The 17,885-nt window shown below is 37.7% G+C and overlaps 1 protein-coding gene across 2 annotated transcripts in view; it reads left to right on the top strand.

The window, feature by feature from the left end:
* The window catches only part of STAG1 (STAG1 cohesin complex component), a 208,640-nt gene that overhangs the window by 119,475 nt on the left and 71,280 nt on the right, over window positions 1-17,885 (top strand). For both annotated transcript variants that reach the window (XM_074911915.1, XM_074911914.1), the window contains exons 9-11: window positions 187-260; window positions 8,704-8,827; window positions 17,081-17,179. In XM_074911915.1, the coding sequence (XP_074768016.1) occupies window positions 187-260; window positions 8,704-8,827; window positions 17,081-17,179 (297 nt within the window). The remainder of the gene's footprint in view (window positions 1-186; window positions 261-8,703; window positions 8,828-17,080; window positions 17,180-17,885) is intronic.

The following is a 17,885-nucleotide window of genomic DNA, read 5'->3' as shown; positions in this document are numbered from 1 at the left end:
TATATATGTATGTATATGCACACAATATCTAGGCATGTGCTGGAAAAGTAGAAAATGGTGAACATACTAATACCTTTAATTAAGTGCTTTTCCACAGTCTTCTAATGTTTCCCAACAAGGAATTGTAGAATATCAACTTATAATAAGCAGTGATCTTTTATTTATTTTTGTTTTGTTTTTTTTCAGCTACAAGAGAATCAAGATGAAATCGAAAATATGATGAACTCTATTTTTAAGGGTATATTTGTTCATAGATACCGGTAAGAAAATGCATGTTACAGGACACTATGCTAACAAAGTATAATCATGGATAATGTCAAGGGCAGTTTCTGTGTTGATTTTTCTTCTGATATAATATTCTAGATGCCATAAAAGCAGTATCAAAACCACTGAAATTATGGAAGAAATTATAAGTGTAACCACTATTAATTACACAGTAGAGCTGTCCACACAACTTTATTTTAATTCAGTAAAACATCTTTAAAGAGTTGTGGGAGACGTGGAATTTGAAACTTTGTTTTGAAAAGAAGAGCTGTCCAAGGTGAGAGCATAAACATACATATCTTAAGAATAATCAAATGATCACTGCATATTGTAAGAGGGCAGTTGTGGTTGCTGAGTACCTCAACTCCGCATTTCCTATTGTCTTAGGTGTAAACAGCAAATTTCTGATGTTTCCACCATATATTCTTTAGAAACAGCTACAACTTTACTTTAGACTTTTTCCTCCTTAAATTACATAAAGGCAAGCAAAAGCCTTAATTCCGGTTAACATGTATTTTTTTGTTTGTTAGTTGTTTTGAATGTTTGTAGCAAGAATATTAAAAAGTCACTGTGGTGTTAGCACTTCACAACGGGTTTTTTTAATAATTGATATGCTATGTCTTGTGAATGCAAAACCACTACAGGTTATATGTATTTGTGTGTGTGTGTGTGTGTGAATGTGCACATGCGTGCACTTTATTTATTTTGGGATTGCACAAACCAGTAGATTTGGACTGGTGAATCCTGTTTTGGAGTATGGTTTATCAGAAAGCAGGGGTCTTCTCAAATAGATTTAGGCTTGTTTTACATCACAGGATACCTCAGAGCATCTGCAGCATCTTGATGTAACCAGCTCTTTAAATGTTAATTGACTTACCAAAGTCAAAAGATAAAATTGAAGGATACTGAACTATGCAATTAACCTTTCAGATTTAAATTCTGGTTTAAAACTTTATCATTTATGAAATCTTTTAGAAGAATGTTTAAAATAAAGAAAGGGTATTTGAGGAAAGGGTTAGAAGTTGAAGAGGAACCCATAGTTCAGTTGGGCAGAGGGATTAATGGAGAAAAGTTTGCAGGAAACCTGGAAGGGACTCGTGCTAAGAAATACGTGAGTGTGAACAACACAGTGGAGTTGGAGCATATATCTTCAGTACCCAAGCATGTTACTTGAAAGTTTGTAGTTCATGGTCAGTAAGCCTTGAGCTACTTGGCAACAGGATGGGTATATAGAGTCCACAGGTAAATTAGGATATTAAGTCAGCATAGCACTCACCCTATTTTGTTATGAAAGCCTCTTTTATGGCATGTAGGTAATAAAGTTGAAGAGATTAAATGCAAAGAGTGTTTCCATTTTGTCCCTTCAGTGTATTGTATCAAAGAAGAGGTCACTTAAAATATTTTCCTAGTAGCTCATACTCATGTGAGGGTTTGGGAAGACTCTACCTTTTGATGGTCTGCATGCTCTTTCTTTTTTTTTTTCCTTTCTTTTTAAATCCTCCTTTTGTAACCAAGATTTCTTTTCATGCCTCCTCCACTATTAGTAATGGCCTGATTTTGCCAATATTGCTGTAACAAATGAGAGGCCAAATAAATAAACTGCTTATCTGAAGCCTAAAAAAAGATGCCCAGGCTGACACTGTTAGACCACTGAAGAATTTGCTGAATCAGTCAAGTAGTGGTGTTCTCTGAGCAGGGTGGGTGGCACCACTTCTGCCACTGCTTAGAGAGGGTAGCTGCTTCCAAGTCTGCCCTCAGGAGCCACTTCTGTGGGGAGTCATTGTCTCTCCGACTTTATTAACTTCTGTGAAGCTTCTAAGAGAGTCTGTTAAAACATACACCTGAATATGAGTAATCTGTAGGCAACAGAGAACATAGACTCAAATTTCTGCAGTCACAGCTGTGCAAAAACATATAGGGGAAAAATATCTGTATTAAAATTAGCTAATTGAAGAGAAAACCAGGGCCAGGGGGAGAAAAAAAGAAAGGATTTCAAACTATTATCTGCTTCCATAATGTTTCTTAAACATTCCTTCTCTCCAGCAGTTCAGATGATTTATAAACTTGACATCATTTTATAGTCCTTAGATCATGCAGAACTGGTAATGATTTCAAAAGAACATTATTTTAATTATTCCCGGAGAATAAATTCCTTTCCATAATATGATTCAGACTCTGCCACAGTGATTCATGCTTCGTGACCTTTGTAACTTAAATAGCAAGTTCCTGATCTGAACAAAAAGCTCCCCAAAGTGTTCCGTTCAGAATGTAGGCTGTCTTCCTACTAGTAAGGTAGTGTTGCAGTGAGGTTATGTGTTCTTTCTGTAGATCGGCTTCCAGTTTACCTAAAATTTCAATGCTCACTTCTCACATTAAAAAACAAAAAAGAGTTGCAGAAATAACTAATCTGTGTAGAGTTAACAGCAGATTTGGTCAAAAATTGAGATCTTCTAATAAATTTGGAGGAGAAGTAGCTACCTCATTATGTATTTCTTTACCTCTTTCCTGAACCAGCTTTTCTGACTATTTTTGTGTTGCTTTATGACATATTTGGTTGTCCATTGATTATTTTTTTTACCATCTCTAAAACTGAGAGTTAGCATCAAAGGGGAGACGTAAGAGTAAATTCAATTAGAGTCAAGTTGTTGAGCTAATGTTGATGAGAATAAAACCAGTGGAGATGGTTACTGTAGTAAATAGAACTGCAGGACCGTGAGGTTAGTCGGACTCTGAAACAAGTTGTCCAGAGAGGCTGCAGAATATCAGTCCTTGGAAATACTCAAAAAATTGATTGTACAAGATGTGTAGGGGCTTGGATATGGTGATGTTCAGAGATCCTGATCTCAAAGTAAACAGTTTTATGTCTGTATGAGTAATACCTTTGGTATGTAGCAATGAGATACTACATACTGGTAGGTCAGGGATCTTAAAAGTAGCCTTTGGGTTTTTTGTCTGAAGTTAAACAAGCTGAAAATTGCTTGCAGGGTACATGTATATTAAAAAAAAAAGAGGGAGGCCTATTTCTTCATTTCAGTTGTATCTGCATATCAGAGATTACTTTGAATCTGAGTTTATTGCCACATAGATTCTCAGATGCAGCAATGATAAATATTATTAAATGTTCATCACTTTCTGCCGTTATTTGAGATGTCAAAATATTGGTTTTGCCACTTCCCTGCTTTTGACTTAGTAGTGTGTGTCCAGACTCATTTCCCTTTCAGAGGGTAAGATTGAGAGAATTCTTATTTGAGTCCTACTTCATAATATATATATATATATATTTATTATTTTTTTTAACACTCAAAGAGCTGTTCCTCCAATGTGATTGTCCAGCAAAAGAGAACTATTACAGTTTTAGCTTCTGGCAGATTTGAATGGGAATCCTCACACTGATGGACATGATGGTTTTGTGAATTTATTCAATGCAATTAGCCTGTCCTGATGTAGTATTTTGGCAGTACTGAAAATTAAAGTAAAATTTGCCAAACCTAGATGCCATCTTTACAGAGAAGATACTTCTGTCTCCTTCCAAGGTGCTTCTTTCCCTCCTACCAAGTAAATAGGATGATGGTGACAAGTTTACATGTTGCTCAGAGTGGAACTCACAAGAGCGTTGCATGTAAAAAAGGAACAGGGGATATTAGATGGAAGTCTGGTGAGAGAGCAGGTAGGAGACTGAGACGAGCAAAAACCAGTCAGCACAGGGAAATGAAAATCCAAACAAAACCATAGAAAAATCCTTTTCCCTTCTCCCAAATGTGTTATCCTAAGGAGGTGAAACATATTTTAGGTGACAAGAAAATTCATTACATTTCTATGTATATTGGAAAAACAGATAGAAACTACCAAGACTGTTTGTCTCTTATAGGCACAAAAAAGAGAGGCAAAAAGTTACATCTTTGTACTTAAATGAGTTTAACCTTAATATTAAGTTTGAAAACACACACCTTTCCCTTTCCTACACATCTGTGTATCCTACTTCATATAAGCAAAGCTGTTAGTATGGTAAGTCTTCATGCCTTCAAACAATATAATTCCTTGGTCTGTCAAGAATGTTGGATAATCAGCTTAGTGACACATTATTGAAATAGCTATTTAAGTAACGCTTTGTGGGAATTACTTAGAAATGGGAGTGCTGTTTACCAATCCCTCCCAGGAGTGGGATATGCAGTGAGCATTCACCAGAATTTTTGGAATTGGGCTCTGCACGCTTATTTTTCTTACCCTTAATCCCTTATGGGGTCCTAATTCAGCTCCAGAGATGACGGAGTCATAGAAAAAAGTAGAAGAGACATTTTGTCCAGTTCTCCTTATAAGTGCATCTTCAAAATGTTTAGAAATTGTCAAGCAGGCCAAGAGACAGGCATAGTTTAGTCCAGTTGGCAACAGTGTATTATTGTAGAGCTATACCATTTCATGTCTCCTGACCGGGAAATTGAGATTCCATCTCAAAGAATGCCAAAGGCAGGTGAATGACCCTCCCTTCCGTCTTTGCTAGAAAGTTTTCTCATTGGCTGACTCTTACCCTGTCCCATTGACTGCGACATCTTTCTTTTCTGCACATATCCAGTTTGCATGTTCTTCTGAAGGTTATCTGTACTTCTTTCTGTCTTAAGGGCAAGATGTGAGAAGCAACAACTCCAGTGGTTATATTAGGCAAGCAAACAAGCGATAGGAGTGTAGTCAGGAATCCTTTAGGAGCTTCCAAGAAGTCTTGAAGCAGTTACTGCTCTGCTAGTCATCTCTTGCCTTGGGTATTTTCCCTCAACACTCATAGAGCTTTAAGGTTTTAAGCATCCATTTCAGTGCAGATCAGCCGAGTTAGCTTAAATTGCTTTCACTTTTGGTCCTGATTAACCTAAATGAGCTTGTGATCAGTTTGAGACAACCCAGGAGTTGCAACTGGCAGGCGCTCCAGCAAGACCCCGAGGAGTATACTGATCTCCACCTGACATATCCCAGTTATCCATTATAGACTGTGCTTCAGGGTCCTAAATACTTTTGACCTTAATCAATATACCTGAGTGTAATTTAACATGAAATATATATGCTGAAGTGTCACCTCTGATGATTGTTTCTCTGAAACAATGAACTGGTAAAACCTATTTCATGACAGTATGGTTTTTCCGAAGTTTTATAGGCCTGCCTTGTCAACCCAAAATGTTAAAAGGAACCAGTGAATTTATTACCTGATGCCCTTTTGTCAGTCTCTATGAAATTGCATCATGGGGGGCCTTTTTACTAAGAGTGGGAATGTAGGTTGTGAATTTTGCTGTGAGTAGTTTGCTAAGTGTTTCCTATTACTGTATGGACATGACTTTGCAGTTTGTGCTGAAAAGAAGGTTAAATATATTTTACGTCTAATTTTTGTAGATCCAGCATTAGTTTTGGTTTCTGTGCTGGACTAGATTCTGTTTCTTTCTAGAATCATTTGGCAAACAATACAAACTTATATCACTCATTTATAATTATGATAATTAATAATGCATTAATTATTCCAAAAGTACTGGTATGCGGGTATGATGAGTATTTATATGTTCTTGAGTCATCCACAAATAGCGTATATTTGCAAAAAACTAAACCATAGTGACTATGACAAGAAGCTAAAAGATAGTTAAGTATGTAAAAATTATAGTTTAATAATAAGTGAGTGATGACATGCACAACAAAGGTATAAAGGCTGTTTGACTGTATCGTGTTCATGATACAGCATCATACGAGCATGGAATCTGTGTTAGTGATCCTTGCAAGAAGATGAATTATTCTTATTGGTAATACCTGGAAGATGGTGGTGGAGTGGGAAACTGATGTCTTACAAATTCACCTGCCTCTCCATCAACTTAAGTCTGTTTGCTATTCTCACATGCCTTGTACATGATTCTTTCCCCTGTTCAAATTACACTGAAGACGTTACATTGTTATTATGCTAAATCTTGTAATTAGTTGAATAGCTTTATTCTTTCTTTTTTCTTTTTTTTTTTTTTTAATTATAAATAGCAGCTTGGAGTGGACGTTTCTCCATAGTGCCTAGGGATACCTGAGAAGCTTTTGAATCAAGTATCAGTTTTTCACTGTCTGCCTAGGGAAGCTTGAATGCATTCTTACAGAAAAGATAAATTTTCCTGATTTTTTGGCTGGCTGTGCTGCATGATTAAATAGGTGTTGACACTTGGATTGTTTTTAGGATTGCCATGAAATCCTTCCAAAATGCTTCACAGTTAGTAAATTTATAAGGTGGTGAAACAGCTTATTTGGGTGTGAGGACTCAGACTGTCAGCCCCTAGTGGAAGTGTCTTCATGGCTACTTTGTGTTGCTGCATATCTGGCTCCCCTTTTTTTTCTTGATTCATACTTAATAGTCTTTTAGATTTGTCTTGTTAATTCCTGCATTCTGATTCCTTCGAGTGCTATTTTGTTTTTAAAAGAGTTTAAAATTAATTGCATATAAGAGAATTGTTAATCTAATTTAGCATGCAGTAACATATAATTAGACGTATATATGAATACAATCATAATTCTAATTAAAACGTCTTCATTGTGGCTGCATTCCCCGTAATGAATGCATTTTTTTATAGTGCAAACGCTTGAATGTAATATTTTAGCGTATTCCTCCTTACAGTATCTAAAACCTGTTTGAGAAATCCCTGGTTAGGAGGAGCCTATTTTATGTCCCACTCTTCTTGTAATTCAACTTTTGTTGAATTGTTGAATGTTTAATCTACATTGTGGATTGACAGTTACCTTGGTTTTGACGTTACAGAGTCTTCAGGGAGTTTGACAGAACGGTTTTAATGATTCTGTTTGGAAGCTGATAGAATCAGTGTGTTTATGTAGGCAAAGAGAGACAATGATAGTGGTTTGATGACATTTCTACAAATTTCCCCCTCACATTCATGCATTAGCTTTAAATGCATGTTTTATGCTGTTACATCAGTACAGGTTCCTCCCTATAATTTGACATTGAGAAAAACAGAGACTTGACTGTAGAAGTTTCACGCCTAGTCACGTGTGATGCTGTGATTGATTGCCGTGTTCATGTAGGAGCTGTGCTTTCCACCTTGGTGTCTGGAGGATCATATGCAGTACAACGGCATCTATTGAGGTGGACCAGTCTGAAGGTTGAAAGTACATAGGCAGTTACAGTATGGAGTAACCATGGTTTTGTTACACTGTTTTGTGTGTATGCACTTATGTAGTAAGCATCTTGAACAAAAGATTGAGTGCATTTTATTTATATTTTGTAAAATTGAAGAGTTAAAGAAAAATACAGTTTCTCTTATTTTGCAATTACTCTCTCACTTGAAGCTTGGATTTTTTTCTTTTTTATTTTTCAGAAATTAGATTTCATTTTGGGGCTCTGTTGACGCTCCTTTAGAATTAAATTGATGCTTATTACTTTTTCAGAAAGATTTTTTAATAAAAATACAGAACAAACATCTCAATTATAAGCAAGGACAGTGTTTGCAAATCACCAGACATTCCCTTCTCTGTACAGTGGCTTTTTATGTTCCTCTTTTATTACAGCTGAAATTTTGAACTGTGAAGCAGTGCCAGCTGGAGTGGCACAAGTGATTTCTCATAGTAACAGATGTCTCGGAGATGAAATTACTGAAGGGCCAGATGGCCCCAATCCCTTTTCCTGTTGTTTAGCCGTCGTTCATTATTAGTAAATATGCCATGCTCTATGTCAGTCAGGCAGGAAAGTGCCAATCAGATTGAAATCATTTCCATCCCTGATCTCTTTAGGTGATCTCTCCAGACAGTTTCCTGCTGCCCCTCCTCAATAAGCAGCTGATAAGTCTGTCTGAGATATGTCTTTGCCTCTTCCATCACTTGCCACAGTCAGAATGTAGAAAAAAGCGAGAAAACTGGAAGAAACCAATGTTGAAATGTAAACACTCTCCTGGGTTTTGTTATAGGGACTTTCATGCGGTGCATGAAACAAGATCTGTTTATCTACCAAATTCCATTGTGCCCCTCTGGCAGGCTCCTTTGATTAGACCAGATACCTTTGTCCACCTTGCAGTTGTTCTACACCTCTAGTCAGAGAGAGCGAAGACTGCTAAGCAAATGTCAGTGACAGTGTTCAGAAACAATCATCTAGAGGAGGTTTATAGCTTGGATTCATAATTATGTTTGAAAAGAGGGAGGTAAAAGATGGAGTAATAGACTAAGAAGCTAGGGTGAGAATTTTTTGAGATAATGGGAATATCATATGTGAATGTAGAAATACTGAAATTATTAGATGGACAGGTGCGTTCAAGAACATAAAGGAACAGAAAATCAGTGAGACAGCAGTGAGAACAGTGTCAGGCCCTACATAGCGAAGTTCATCAAAAGCAAAAGCAAAATATTATAGCTAGGGCAATGGGAATGAGAAGTAAACAGTGTGTGTCTGTAATCTGGTTAATACTTTTTCTTTTCTTTTTTTCTTATTAGTGATGCTATTGCTGAGATTAGAGCTGTCTGTATTGAAGAAATTGGTGTCTGGATGAAAATGTACAGTGATGCCTTCCTGAATGATAGTTATTTAAAATATGTTGGTTGGACACTACATGACAGGGTAAGTATTGTGTATTACTGTACATAGCAGAGTATACTGTAGGTAGCTGATGTTACACTACATGTTCAGTATATAATTTTTGATTTGTAAAGAAATAGTTGTTTTTTCTTGCCTGTTATTTATCTTTCAACCAGCTTATTTCACAGTATTCACTTAAATTAGGATACAGTACTCCCAAAATGCACACTTGGTTCACATGTTTTCCATGTTTTCAGTCTCTGTTAGAATATCTTAATAAAAATGTTTCCATGGTGCTTTTCTTCTGATTACAAGAGAAAGAGAAGTTTCCTCAGATCACCCCTGGGAACCTTTGTTTCTGAAGCAGAATGGAAAAGAGATTTGCAGACTTGTCTTCCATTTACATTGCCCAATAGATAGAGGAAAGAGAACACCTCTGGGTCCCCAACAGACATCACTGGCTCTGAAACCAGTGGCGTTCTCATCATTTTCCCTTGGAGAATCTCTTCGAGGATCTCTTTAGCTTTTTCTTCAAAAAATTGTTAAAACACCAGGTGGAAGCAAAAAGATTTATATCTAGAGGTTCTTTCCTGTCTCACCAGAGTTCTTAGTATCGGTGGTATCCACGATATGCCTCTGCTGGGTGGCAACAGGCCAAAGCACCGCTTAGTTCATTCCTGATGCTATAGAACAGGACTTCACACTTCTAATTGCATGGGGTTTTTTTTTTACACCAGGCAGCGACTGCAACTAGCTGTCCTCCCACTCTCACCAAAACCACTAGAAACACTTGTTTTACTCTAAACGGTTTTGCTAACATTATCGGAGGAAAGAAAGACGAGACCTACCTATAGTGTTGAAATGCTTATTAAATTCCAGCATCCTGGTTCAGACTATTCTTTTTTTCTAGAGCACTGAAAAAATTAACAGTTTGCAAGTTCATTCTGATGACTTGCATAACTGGTAGTTAACAGCTGATTCTTTGAAGGGATTTCTTCAATAGCTTTGGACAGCATATTAACAATGAGGATATGACTCAGTCACTCTTTTTCTGAAGTCTGAACAAGATCAGTTAGAAAGATCTTAGCTTTTGCTAATGAAAGAAGTTAGCTGCTGCTGGTTCTTTAGCTATAGCTGATAAGGATCTGCATCTTACCTGATTTGGACCAGCAGTTTACTTGTTAAGAGTATCCTGTATGCTTTAGAGTCTAGACATGTGATGTCATTCCTCTCTAAACCTGTAGTTCTCAAACTTTGACTTTACAAACTTTCCCCAGACTTGTACGTTGCATCTCATTGTTACAAAACTTGATGAAGAGGAAAATCCTGCTTACTGCTACAATCAACCCTGACCAGTGTTTACTCTAGAGACTTCCTATAATTGAAGCTTGGACATGGAAACATGACCATCACAGTGCTTTGAGGGACAGAGCAGAGCTGCTGCTCCGTTTGTGTACCTCATTTTTAGCATTGGTGTGTCTCACTACCAGGCATGCTTCAGGAGATGGACATTGTTGCTTCAAGTTATCAAATCAGTGGGGAGGTCAGGTCAGGTTGGAGGATTAGGATTTTAGGTGTGGTGGTGGGCTTTATTTTATAGGGCTTTAAATTAAAAATAAATTATCCCTTGAATAATTGCAATGGATTTTTTTGAGCACATTCTAACTATTGCAGAACATTTCCACAAAGTAGCACTTCCAGTGGGAGAACAGAATCTGGTAGGTTGCACTTCACAGCTCTTGGTCCCCTTCTAGTATCTGTGAAGTCCAGCCATTTCTCACATAACTCCCTTTAACCATCTGTGAAATCTAGCCATTCCTCACGGCACTGTCTGTGACTGGTGTCAGGTTCTCACACTCTTATCTGTCACATCCAGCAATTTCTCCTGTCATGTCCAATAGCTTCTCACATCCTCTTTAGTCAGCTTAACCTCAGGCCAGGGTCTAGTCATCTACCTGCAGCCTTAACATATATTTATACCTCGGCTTTTTTAAAATTAATGTGTTCTTTCATATCAGACAAATTTTAAATTACAGTGTTATGGTAGAAAAAATGGGTTTCCATCTGGACCAGAAAGAAGAATTCTATCAGGCTGCTCTCCTGCCTCTTCTTGCTTTGCTTTGTAATATGCAGGCCTCCAAAGTGCCTTGGGGTTCTAAATCTTTAAATCACTAGCTAATCTGTTTTATATCCTGGTATACATGATCTGTGATATCTTTTATTGATGTTGTGTATGTTTAATATATAGAGTGAGACTTTTTAAGTAGAATAGAGAGTCAGAGGCAGGTAAACCATGTGTCAAAGGATGAAAAGGGAGAGAATGGAAAGAAAGAGACGTTTGGGGAGGCACAGAAAGGAGGAAGGAAGTGCATGGGGAGAATATATTGAAAAAGATGGATTAAGAACCAATTAAAAATGTAACCTGTCCAAAAGTACGAGATCCCTTAATGGTATGTTTTTCATTGGCACTACCTGAAAAACTTGCCAGCCAGTACCCAGGTTTCTTGATTTTGCTTTGCTTTGCTTTGCTTTGATCAGGAGATAATTTTTTCTATGATCAGTACTTAGAGTACTCAAAAGATGAAGACTGAGGCAATAGTCATAAGGTATTTTCATTTCATGTGAACAGAAATTACCCCAAAATGATTAACTTCTCTGGAAGCTTGCCACTACAAAAAAGAGAGGAGGCAGCAGTGTAAGAGATTCACAAGCAGTTTCATATTCAGCTTCAGAAGACATACAAATTAAACCACAGGGAAGACACAGTTCTTGCACTTCTTTGTAGTAGCTCCAGTGTAGTCTTTCAGAGGTACGATACAGAAGTTTAGTTCTATTAATTTGGGAAATCTGTATATTTTGTACGTTAATCCTGTCTCTGAGCTTTCAGATTAATTTCTATAGGGCTTTTTATTTTTTATAGATTACGTTCTCATTTGAATATGGGTTTCTAGTTCTACCTTTCTCTCCTTTTAAGCTTCTTTTTTATTCCTGTGGATATGGGAGCATAAATTAAAAATACATAAAACTATAATAGAATTGCATTTAAAAAACCTCTAAAAAACCCACTGTCCAGTCTTAATTTTCACCTGCCTCACTGATGCATGGAACTGTTTTCAAACAGTAGTTGTGTCTCTAGATACCTAAACAATCATGGTTCTTAAACCAGTCCCTAACACTCAAGTAAATGCTTCTTCCTTCTTTGTGTGCCTCTACTTATGGAGTATTTCTGTGAAAGGAATGAACCCAGGGTCCTCTGGAACAGATGGTGTTAGAATACTTCATTGTGATAGCATCCTGACTTAGAAGGATGAAAACATAGAACCTGTTTTTATTATGATTGTATAGAAACTGAAGTTGTAGTTTTTCCAAACTTCCAAATGTTTAACTTTATATAATCTCCTTGTTATGTAAGTTCCTTGGTTTTGGGAAGGCTTCAGAAAATAAAAAATGTGTCAGATGATATATGGTATCTTCATAAATGGTATTGAGTGGGCATGTGCAGACAGAGTGCAACTGCTTGCTCCTGCCAGGAATACTCCTGCCTTAGGTACTAATGTGCTGCAGGATGTTTTCATCTGTTTATCTCTGGCAGTGTAACTATTTCTGTCATTAGGCAGCAGGTTACCTCGAGATACACCATTCTAGAGCATCCAAATGCAAGCCAGTATATCATGGTCATCTCAAAGTGAGGGATTGAAGATACCCAGTAATTTAGGTCATTTTTCTACATAAGATTAAAAAACCAAACAGTGCAGTCTTCAGAAATATGGTAGGGCTATGAGCTGTGCAAATTAATTATCTATTTAATAGGTTTTAATAAAACCAGATAATTTTTTTTAAAAGAGCAGAATACCCTTAGCCACCAAAAAAGAATTGGAAAAATCCAAAAGAAGAAACATAAAGTGTCAAAAGAGAGAAATTACTTTGCTGGGACTCTTGACCACTCATCTATTTTAAAAGTACTTAAAACTGTGTTTCTGGGGGTTTAAAAAGTCATCATCTCTGTGATCTAAGCCTTTGACTGGCGTGTGAGGTGACGTGTAGCAGTGCACCTTTAATTACCATTTCTTGCAGTGGTTGTATCCCTGAGTGGTATCCCTGGTTCTCACTGGGAGATGGCAAACTAATACTCACAAGTATGAACTGTGTAGAACATTAATAACAATCTAAGGTGTCTCGAGGCCAGGCTATGAGGCCACTGTGAGACTTAGAGTTATGGGTTGTTGGTTCGAGTCCCATGATTAGCATGTAAAAAGTATGAAAAAGGTGTGCTTCCATCAGGAGGGATTCTTTTTCAGAGGTCTGCCGTATTAAAGAGGATTTTCAGTAGAGCATGACTCTCTCAGACAAATGTAGACTACCCCACATTGCTGTCACGGAAGGTGTATATTCCTTTTTGCTACATTAGCAATGGTAATAATTTTTTGCTCAAAACTCGGAGGATTATCTCAGCAAAAATGGAGAAAAGAATGAGAACTGTTTGTCATTAAACAGTGTTGATAAACATTAAATGCTTTTTTGTTTAGTTTCTAATTTCAAATTGTAAATAAAAGAAAGCATTAACAAGTATTAGTGCGAAGCATTTCTCATTCATGAAAAATAATTTTATGTAACAAAAATAATAAAAACATAAATAATTATCTGAAACTGCTTTGAGAGAAGGGGAACTACAGGAATAATTAGACTGGAGAAAGAGGCGTGCATAGAACCAATGACAGTGTGGATGAATTCAGGATTCTGCAGTAATCAAATGTCACAACTATAAATCAGACAAAGCCCCAAGTAAGTATATATATCTCAGGAGAATGGAAGGTCTTAGTTTTAGAATTCTGATAATTCAAATAGTTTGTCCATTATTTACTTAGAAAATGGCGAGGCTTTCCTTTCAGATATGTTTTTTCTGTCTGTAAAGCATAGATGTGACTACTCAAAAATGGCTGGAAAGAGATGCTTGGGTTTTTTTAACAGAAGGTATTGCATGGCTGCAAATATTTGCTGCCTTAGGTTGCCTCATACTCACTATGAACTTCAGCTCAGAATTGCAGAAAATCTGTCTAAAATCTAGTCTAGGAAATATTTTTGCTTATTCCTTTCCTGCTTAAGGTTGAGTTCACTGTATATCCACAGTGCTCCTCAGACAGTCATATTTTCTAAAAAAACTGTGGTGTTGGTTATTCCACAGCTTTCTGTAGAAGTTTGAGTGCTTAACTATGTTTGCTACTGAGAAGTTCTTCCTCACATAAGCTAAATAGTCTGTGTTGTAATTTTCTTTCTTTTCCTAACCACTGTGCACATAAAAAGTGACAATTACTTATTTTCTCTTCCTTCATAGCAAACTAGCTTTCCCTTGTGCTACAGAGGTATTTACAAGAAGGTTTTCTTCATTACCTCTTGTGTCCATTCCATACTGTGCCCAGGCCTTTTTTATTTGTCTTCCTTCTGTTTTTTGTCTTACTCTTGCACTTGACCTCCTAATTAATTTATTAGTTAAATAAGGTCATCTCTTAGTTCAGTAAGTCTCTTCCTGTCCTTGCTCTCCATCACTGTTCACAGCTCTTACCCTGGCATAAGTTTCTTAGGAATTACCCTAACTTTAGCATTCCCACCCACCTACTTCCTTGCTAGATAGGAAATTTCTGCTGCATTTCTTTTCCCAGAAAGTGTTCGGGCTGTTAAAAGCTCATGTCACCTGCATAATTCTCATAATTATTCAAAAAACATCTCGTGTCTGGCATGTTGACGGTCTATGACACATTGCTACTCTTCCATTCTGGACTTCAGTGCAGTGTATCCGTGTACACCCTCACTCAGCCTGCCCCAGGTTCTTGTCCAGGTCATTGCTGTTTATGCTTCCCCGTGGGTTCCTGTCACTAATCTCTGCTGACTCTATTTTGAAAGCTTCTTAACAGGATTAGCAAACTGACATGTCAGGGGCTCTTCCCTTTCCAAAGAGATGAATTCCATCCTTGACCAACAGTTTAAAAAACAGACCTTTTTGCTATCCTCCTCCCATCATTTGTCCTCCAAGAAAGGCAGTCATTTCCAGGAACTGCCTCTGTGCCTCCCGGGCCTTTGCTCCCAGCTCGAGGGACTGGGTGTAACACAATCTTTCTCTCTTCCTCACCTGCTCCTGCAGATGCTTGTCTTCTGCCTTGGGTCTGGTGAGCGGCAGGAGGGTAGTGGCCTGGTTCAATACGCTCTTGTTAGCATCCGGCCTCAGACTCCTGGCAGGCCGTGCAAGTACCAAATGTTCACAGGTGCGTTCCCTATCTACCTTGATTGATTCGCTCACTTAAAATTTATAGACACACTCAGTATCAGGCTTGAACTTAACTCTGGGACCATTGATCCATGGTGTTTGGTGATGTCCACAAGGGCTTTGGACTCCACAAAGAGTCAAGACTTTATCTGCACAGGTCTGAAGTCTCGTTGCTGTTGGCACTGTTTTTTTTTTTCTGTACCGAACAAATTTAGAGTTTTGCATTTTGGGACTACAGCACTGGCTAAATAACAAGCCATCTGCTCAGAAGTGGGACAGACCTCAGTGGAGTTGTAACTAAACCTGCTACCTCACTGTTGCTCCGTAGCGTTCATCACAGGCCAAAATCAATACTGATCCTCTGTGGCTAAATAAGCCAAGGCTGCAAGAGGCTTACTAAAGGTTAGCGATGACTCCAGAGATCCTGGCCTTTCTGAATGCCACACAGCAGAGGAAACACCATTTCTGGTACTGCAATACAGGTACCATTAAAAGAAGAATGACATTCAGAATTTCTCTGTGCTTTTTTAGCACTTGATCACATCCGTATAAAATTTTTCTTCAAGAAACTTCTGTACCTTGAAAGATCTTATGATAGATCCTTTAAATGTAACTTTCATCTCATTGACTTTCTCTGCAATGATAGTCAAAAAGACCCCTAGAAGAGAGCACGAGTGCTCAGAGACTCCTCACAGATAAAAAGAGATGGTTTCTCAGGAACAATAATGCTTCAAGGAAAAGCTTTTCTGAAAATCCTCCTTTCAACTTTTGTCCTTCTTTTATCTTCTATTTCAATTTTTGAAAAAGGTGGGAAGGAGGAAAGAAACTTAAAAATAAGGGGTTTTAGCTTCTGTTTTTATGTCAGTCTGTGAATGTTCTTTTAGTTATTTGAGCAGTTTCTAAATGCAGACGATTTCAGAATAGATAGGCTCAGAAATGAAGCTTCTTTGGGCGTGGAGTTCTGTTTGTATTAGTCCTTGAGCAGCTTCAGGCCTTAGACTTGGTAGTGTACTCACTTTCATAAAAAGTTCACACTGCAGTGAACTCTGCAGATTATATTTGAGCAGATTTGTGTTTAAAACCTTTTTGCTATCTACAATTATTTTTCAACAAGAATCCACAGTTTGCTGAGACTACAGAGTTGAGCGAGCTAGATGATGTGCATGTGCTCAGGGGATCCAGCCCTCCTCTTTATCATCCATGTTCCTATGGGCGACAAACCTTGATGCATAGGCACTGCCTGGTGACACCCCCATTTCCTGCATACAGCCCACCAGATCAAAGTAATCCCCACCTAAAGAGTAGCTGGGAATGAGCTGCTGCCACCGGAACAACTCGGACAGATAGACACAAGCTGCTCTTCTTCCCGAGGGCTCTGACAGCTGTGTCACAGATGCATTGTTCTTGTGGCAGCAGCCTGCTCCCCATGGGAGGGTCTCCCATGCCTTCTGCATCCTTCAACCTGTGCCTCTCCCATGATGAGAGATGGGATGTAGAGAATTTCAGAATAATAAATGCAGCATGTATTCCTTCTGTCACTGCGAAAAGGAAAGATAACGCTCGGAGATGGCTGAGTTGTTGGAGTGGGCTACACACAGCCCACGCTCGGTCATTTTGAATACTTGTGTGTGGATTGTACCACCATATGTCAGGCAGAAGTTACCTGCAGTCTCTTTCCTAAAGACAAATAGCCACACTGTCTTCACCAGCCACCTTGAGATCATACGTCTTCATTTTGTATTGACTTGCCACATTCTTTATCTTTTTGTGGAGTTACTTGAAAGGGAAACAGTAACAGACGTTTACGTGATGGCACATTAAATTCTTTATATATGCAAATAGGGAGAAAATTTAACATTGTTTGTAGGCAGCTGCATGTGGTTTTTGGGTTTTAGCTGAATTGCAAATTGGCTTTGGTAACTCATTTGCATAAAATTTTAAATGTACATTAAACAAATTACAATATGATATTATTTCATATTCATGTGCATTTGATTAGGGTATTCTATCAGCTAATCTTAGTGTGTTTTATTTAGCAAGGTGAAGTGAGGTTGAAGTGTTTGAAAGCTCTTCAGAGTCTGTATACCAACAGAGAGTTATTTCCAAAACTGGAGCTGTTCACTAATAGATTCAAGGTAAGAGGAAATACAATTTTTGGAAGGAGTACAGAAAATAAAAATATATTTCTATCTCGTCTTGTTGCGGTCTTTGAGTCATGTATATTAAATGCAAAAATAAACTCATTTGTTTGTAACAAGGCTTGTAACTGCAGTAGTAAAACTGTATTACTTAATGCTGAGATTAAGCCAAATTCATTTTACAGTGTTTATCTTGTAAGATTTGTCAGGCTTGGCCAGGATGATTATTTGTCTGTTTGTATTATTGATAGTTTATATATTGTCATTATTCAATCTGCTTGTACTCATTTAATCTTAGATTTATTGAATTTTAAGGACGTGTACTGGGTGTTTCACACAGTCTAAAATACATCTGAAAGTAACAGCCTATAACAAAGGATGGTTTGTAAGACAGCTTTTTAGCTGACTATGTGCTTGTGTTTGGAGGAAGATATACTTTGATCTGCATCATGATATTCTATACAGTGAAATACCTTGCTACAGAACAGAAATTTACAGTGTGCTTTTTTGACAACCCCCTGAGAATGATTGTCCTGTTTAGGAGATAACTACTGAAGGAGTATTCCACGGGTTTTTTTACTAGCACAAACACACTGACTTTTTCCTTAATATCTTGATAGAACTTGGCTGTTAATTCACTTTGTGCCATGACTGCTTGATTTCACAAGTGAAGTGTCCAGAAGAGATGAGTGTAGCAATAATG

The sequence above is a fragment of the Athene noctua genome, chromosome 8 (assembly GCF_965140245.1).
Source record: "Athene noctua chromosome 8, bAthNoc1.hap1.1, whole genome shotgun sequence".
Classification (NCBI taxonomy): Eukaryota; Metazoa; Chordata; class Aves; order Strigiformes; family Strigidae; genus Athene; species Athene noctua.
This window is presented reverse-complemented; position numbering and strand designations above follow the sequence as displayed.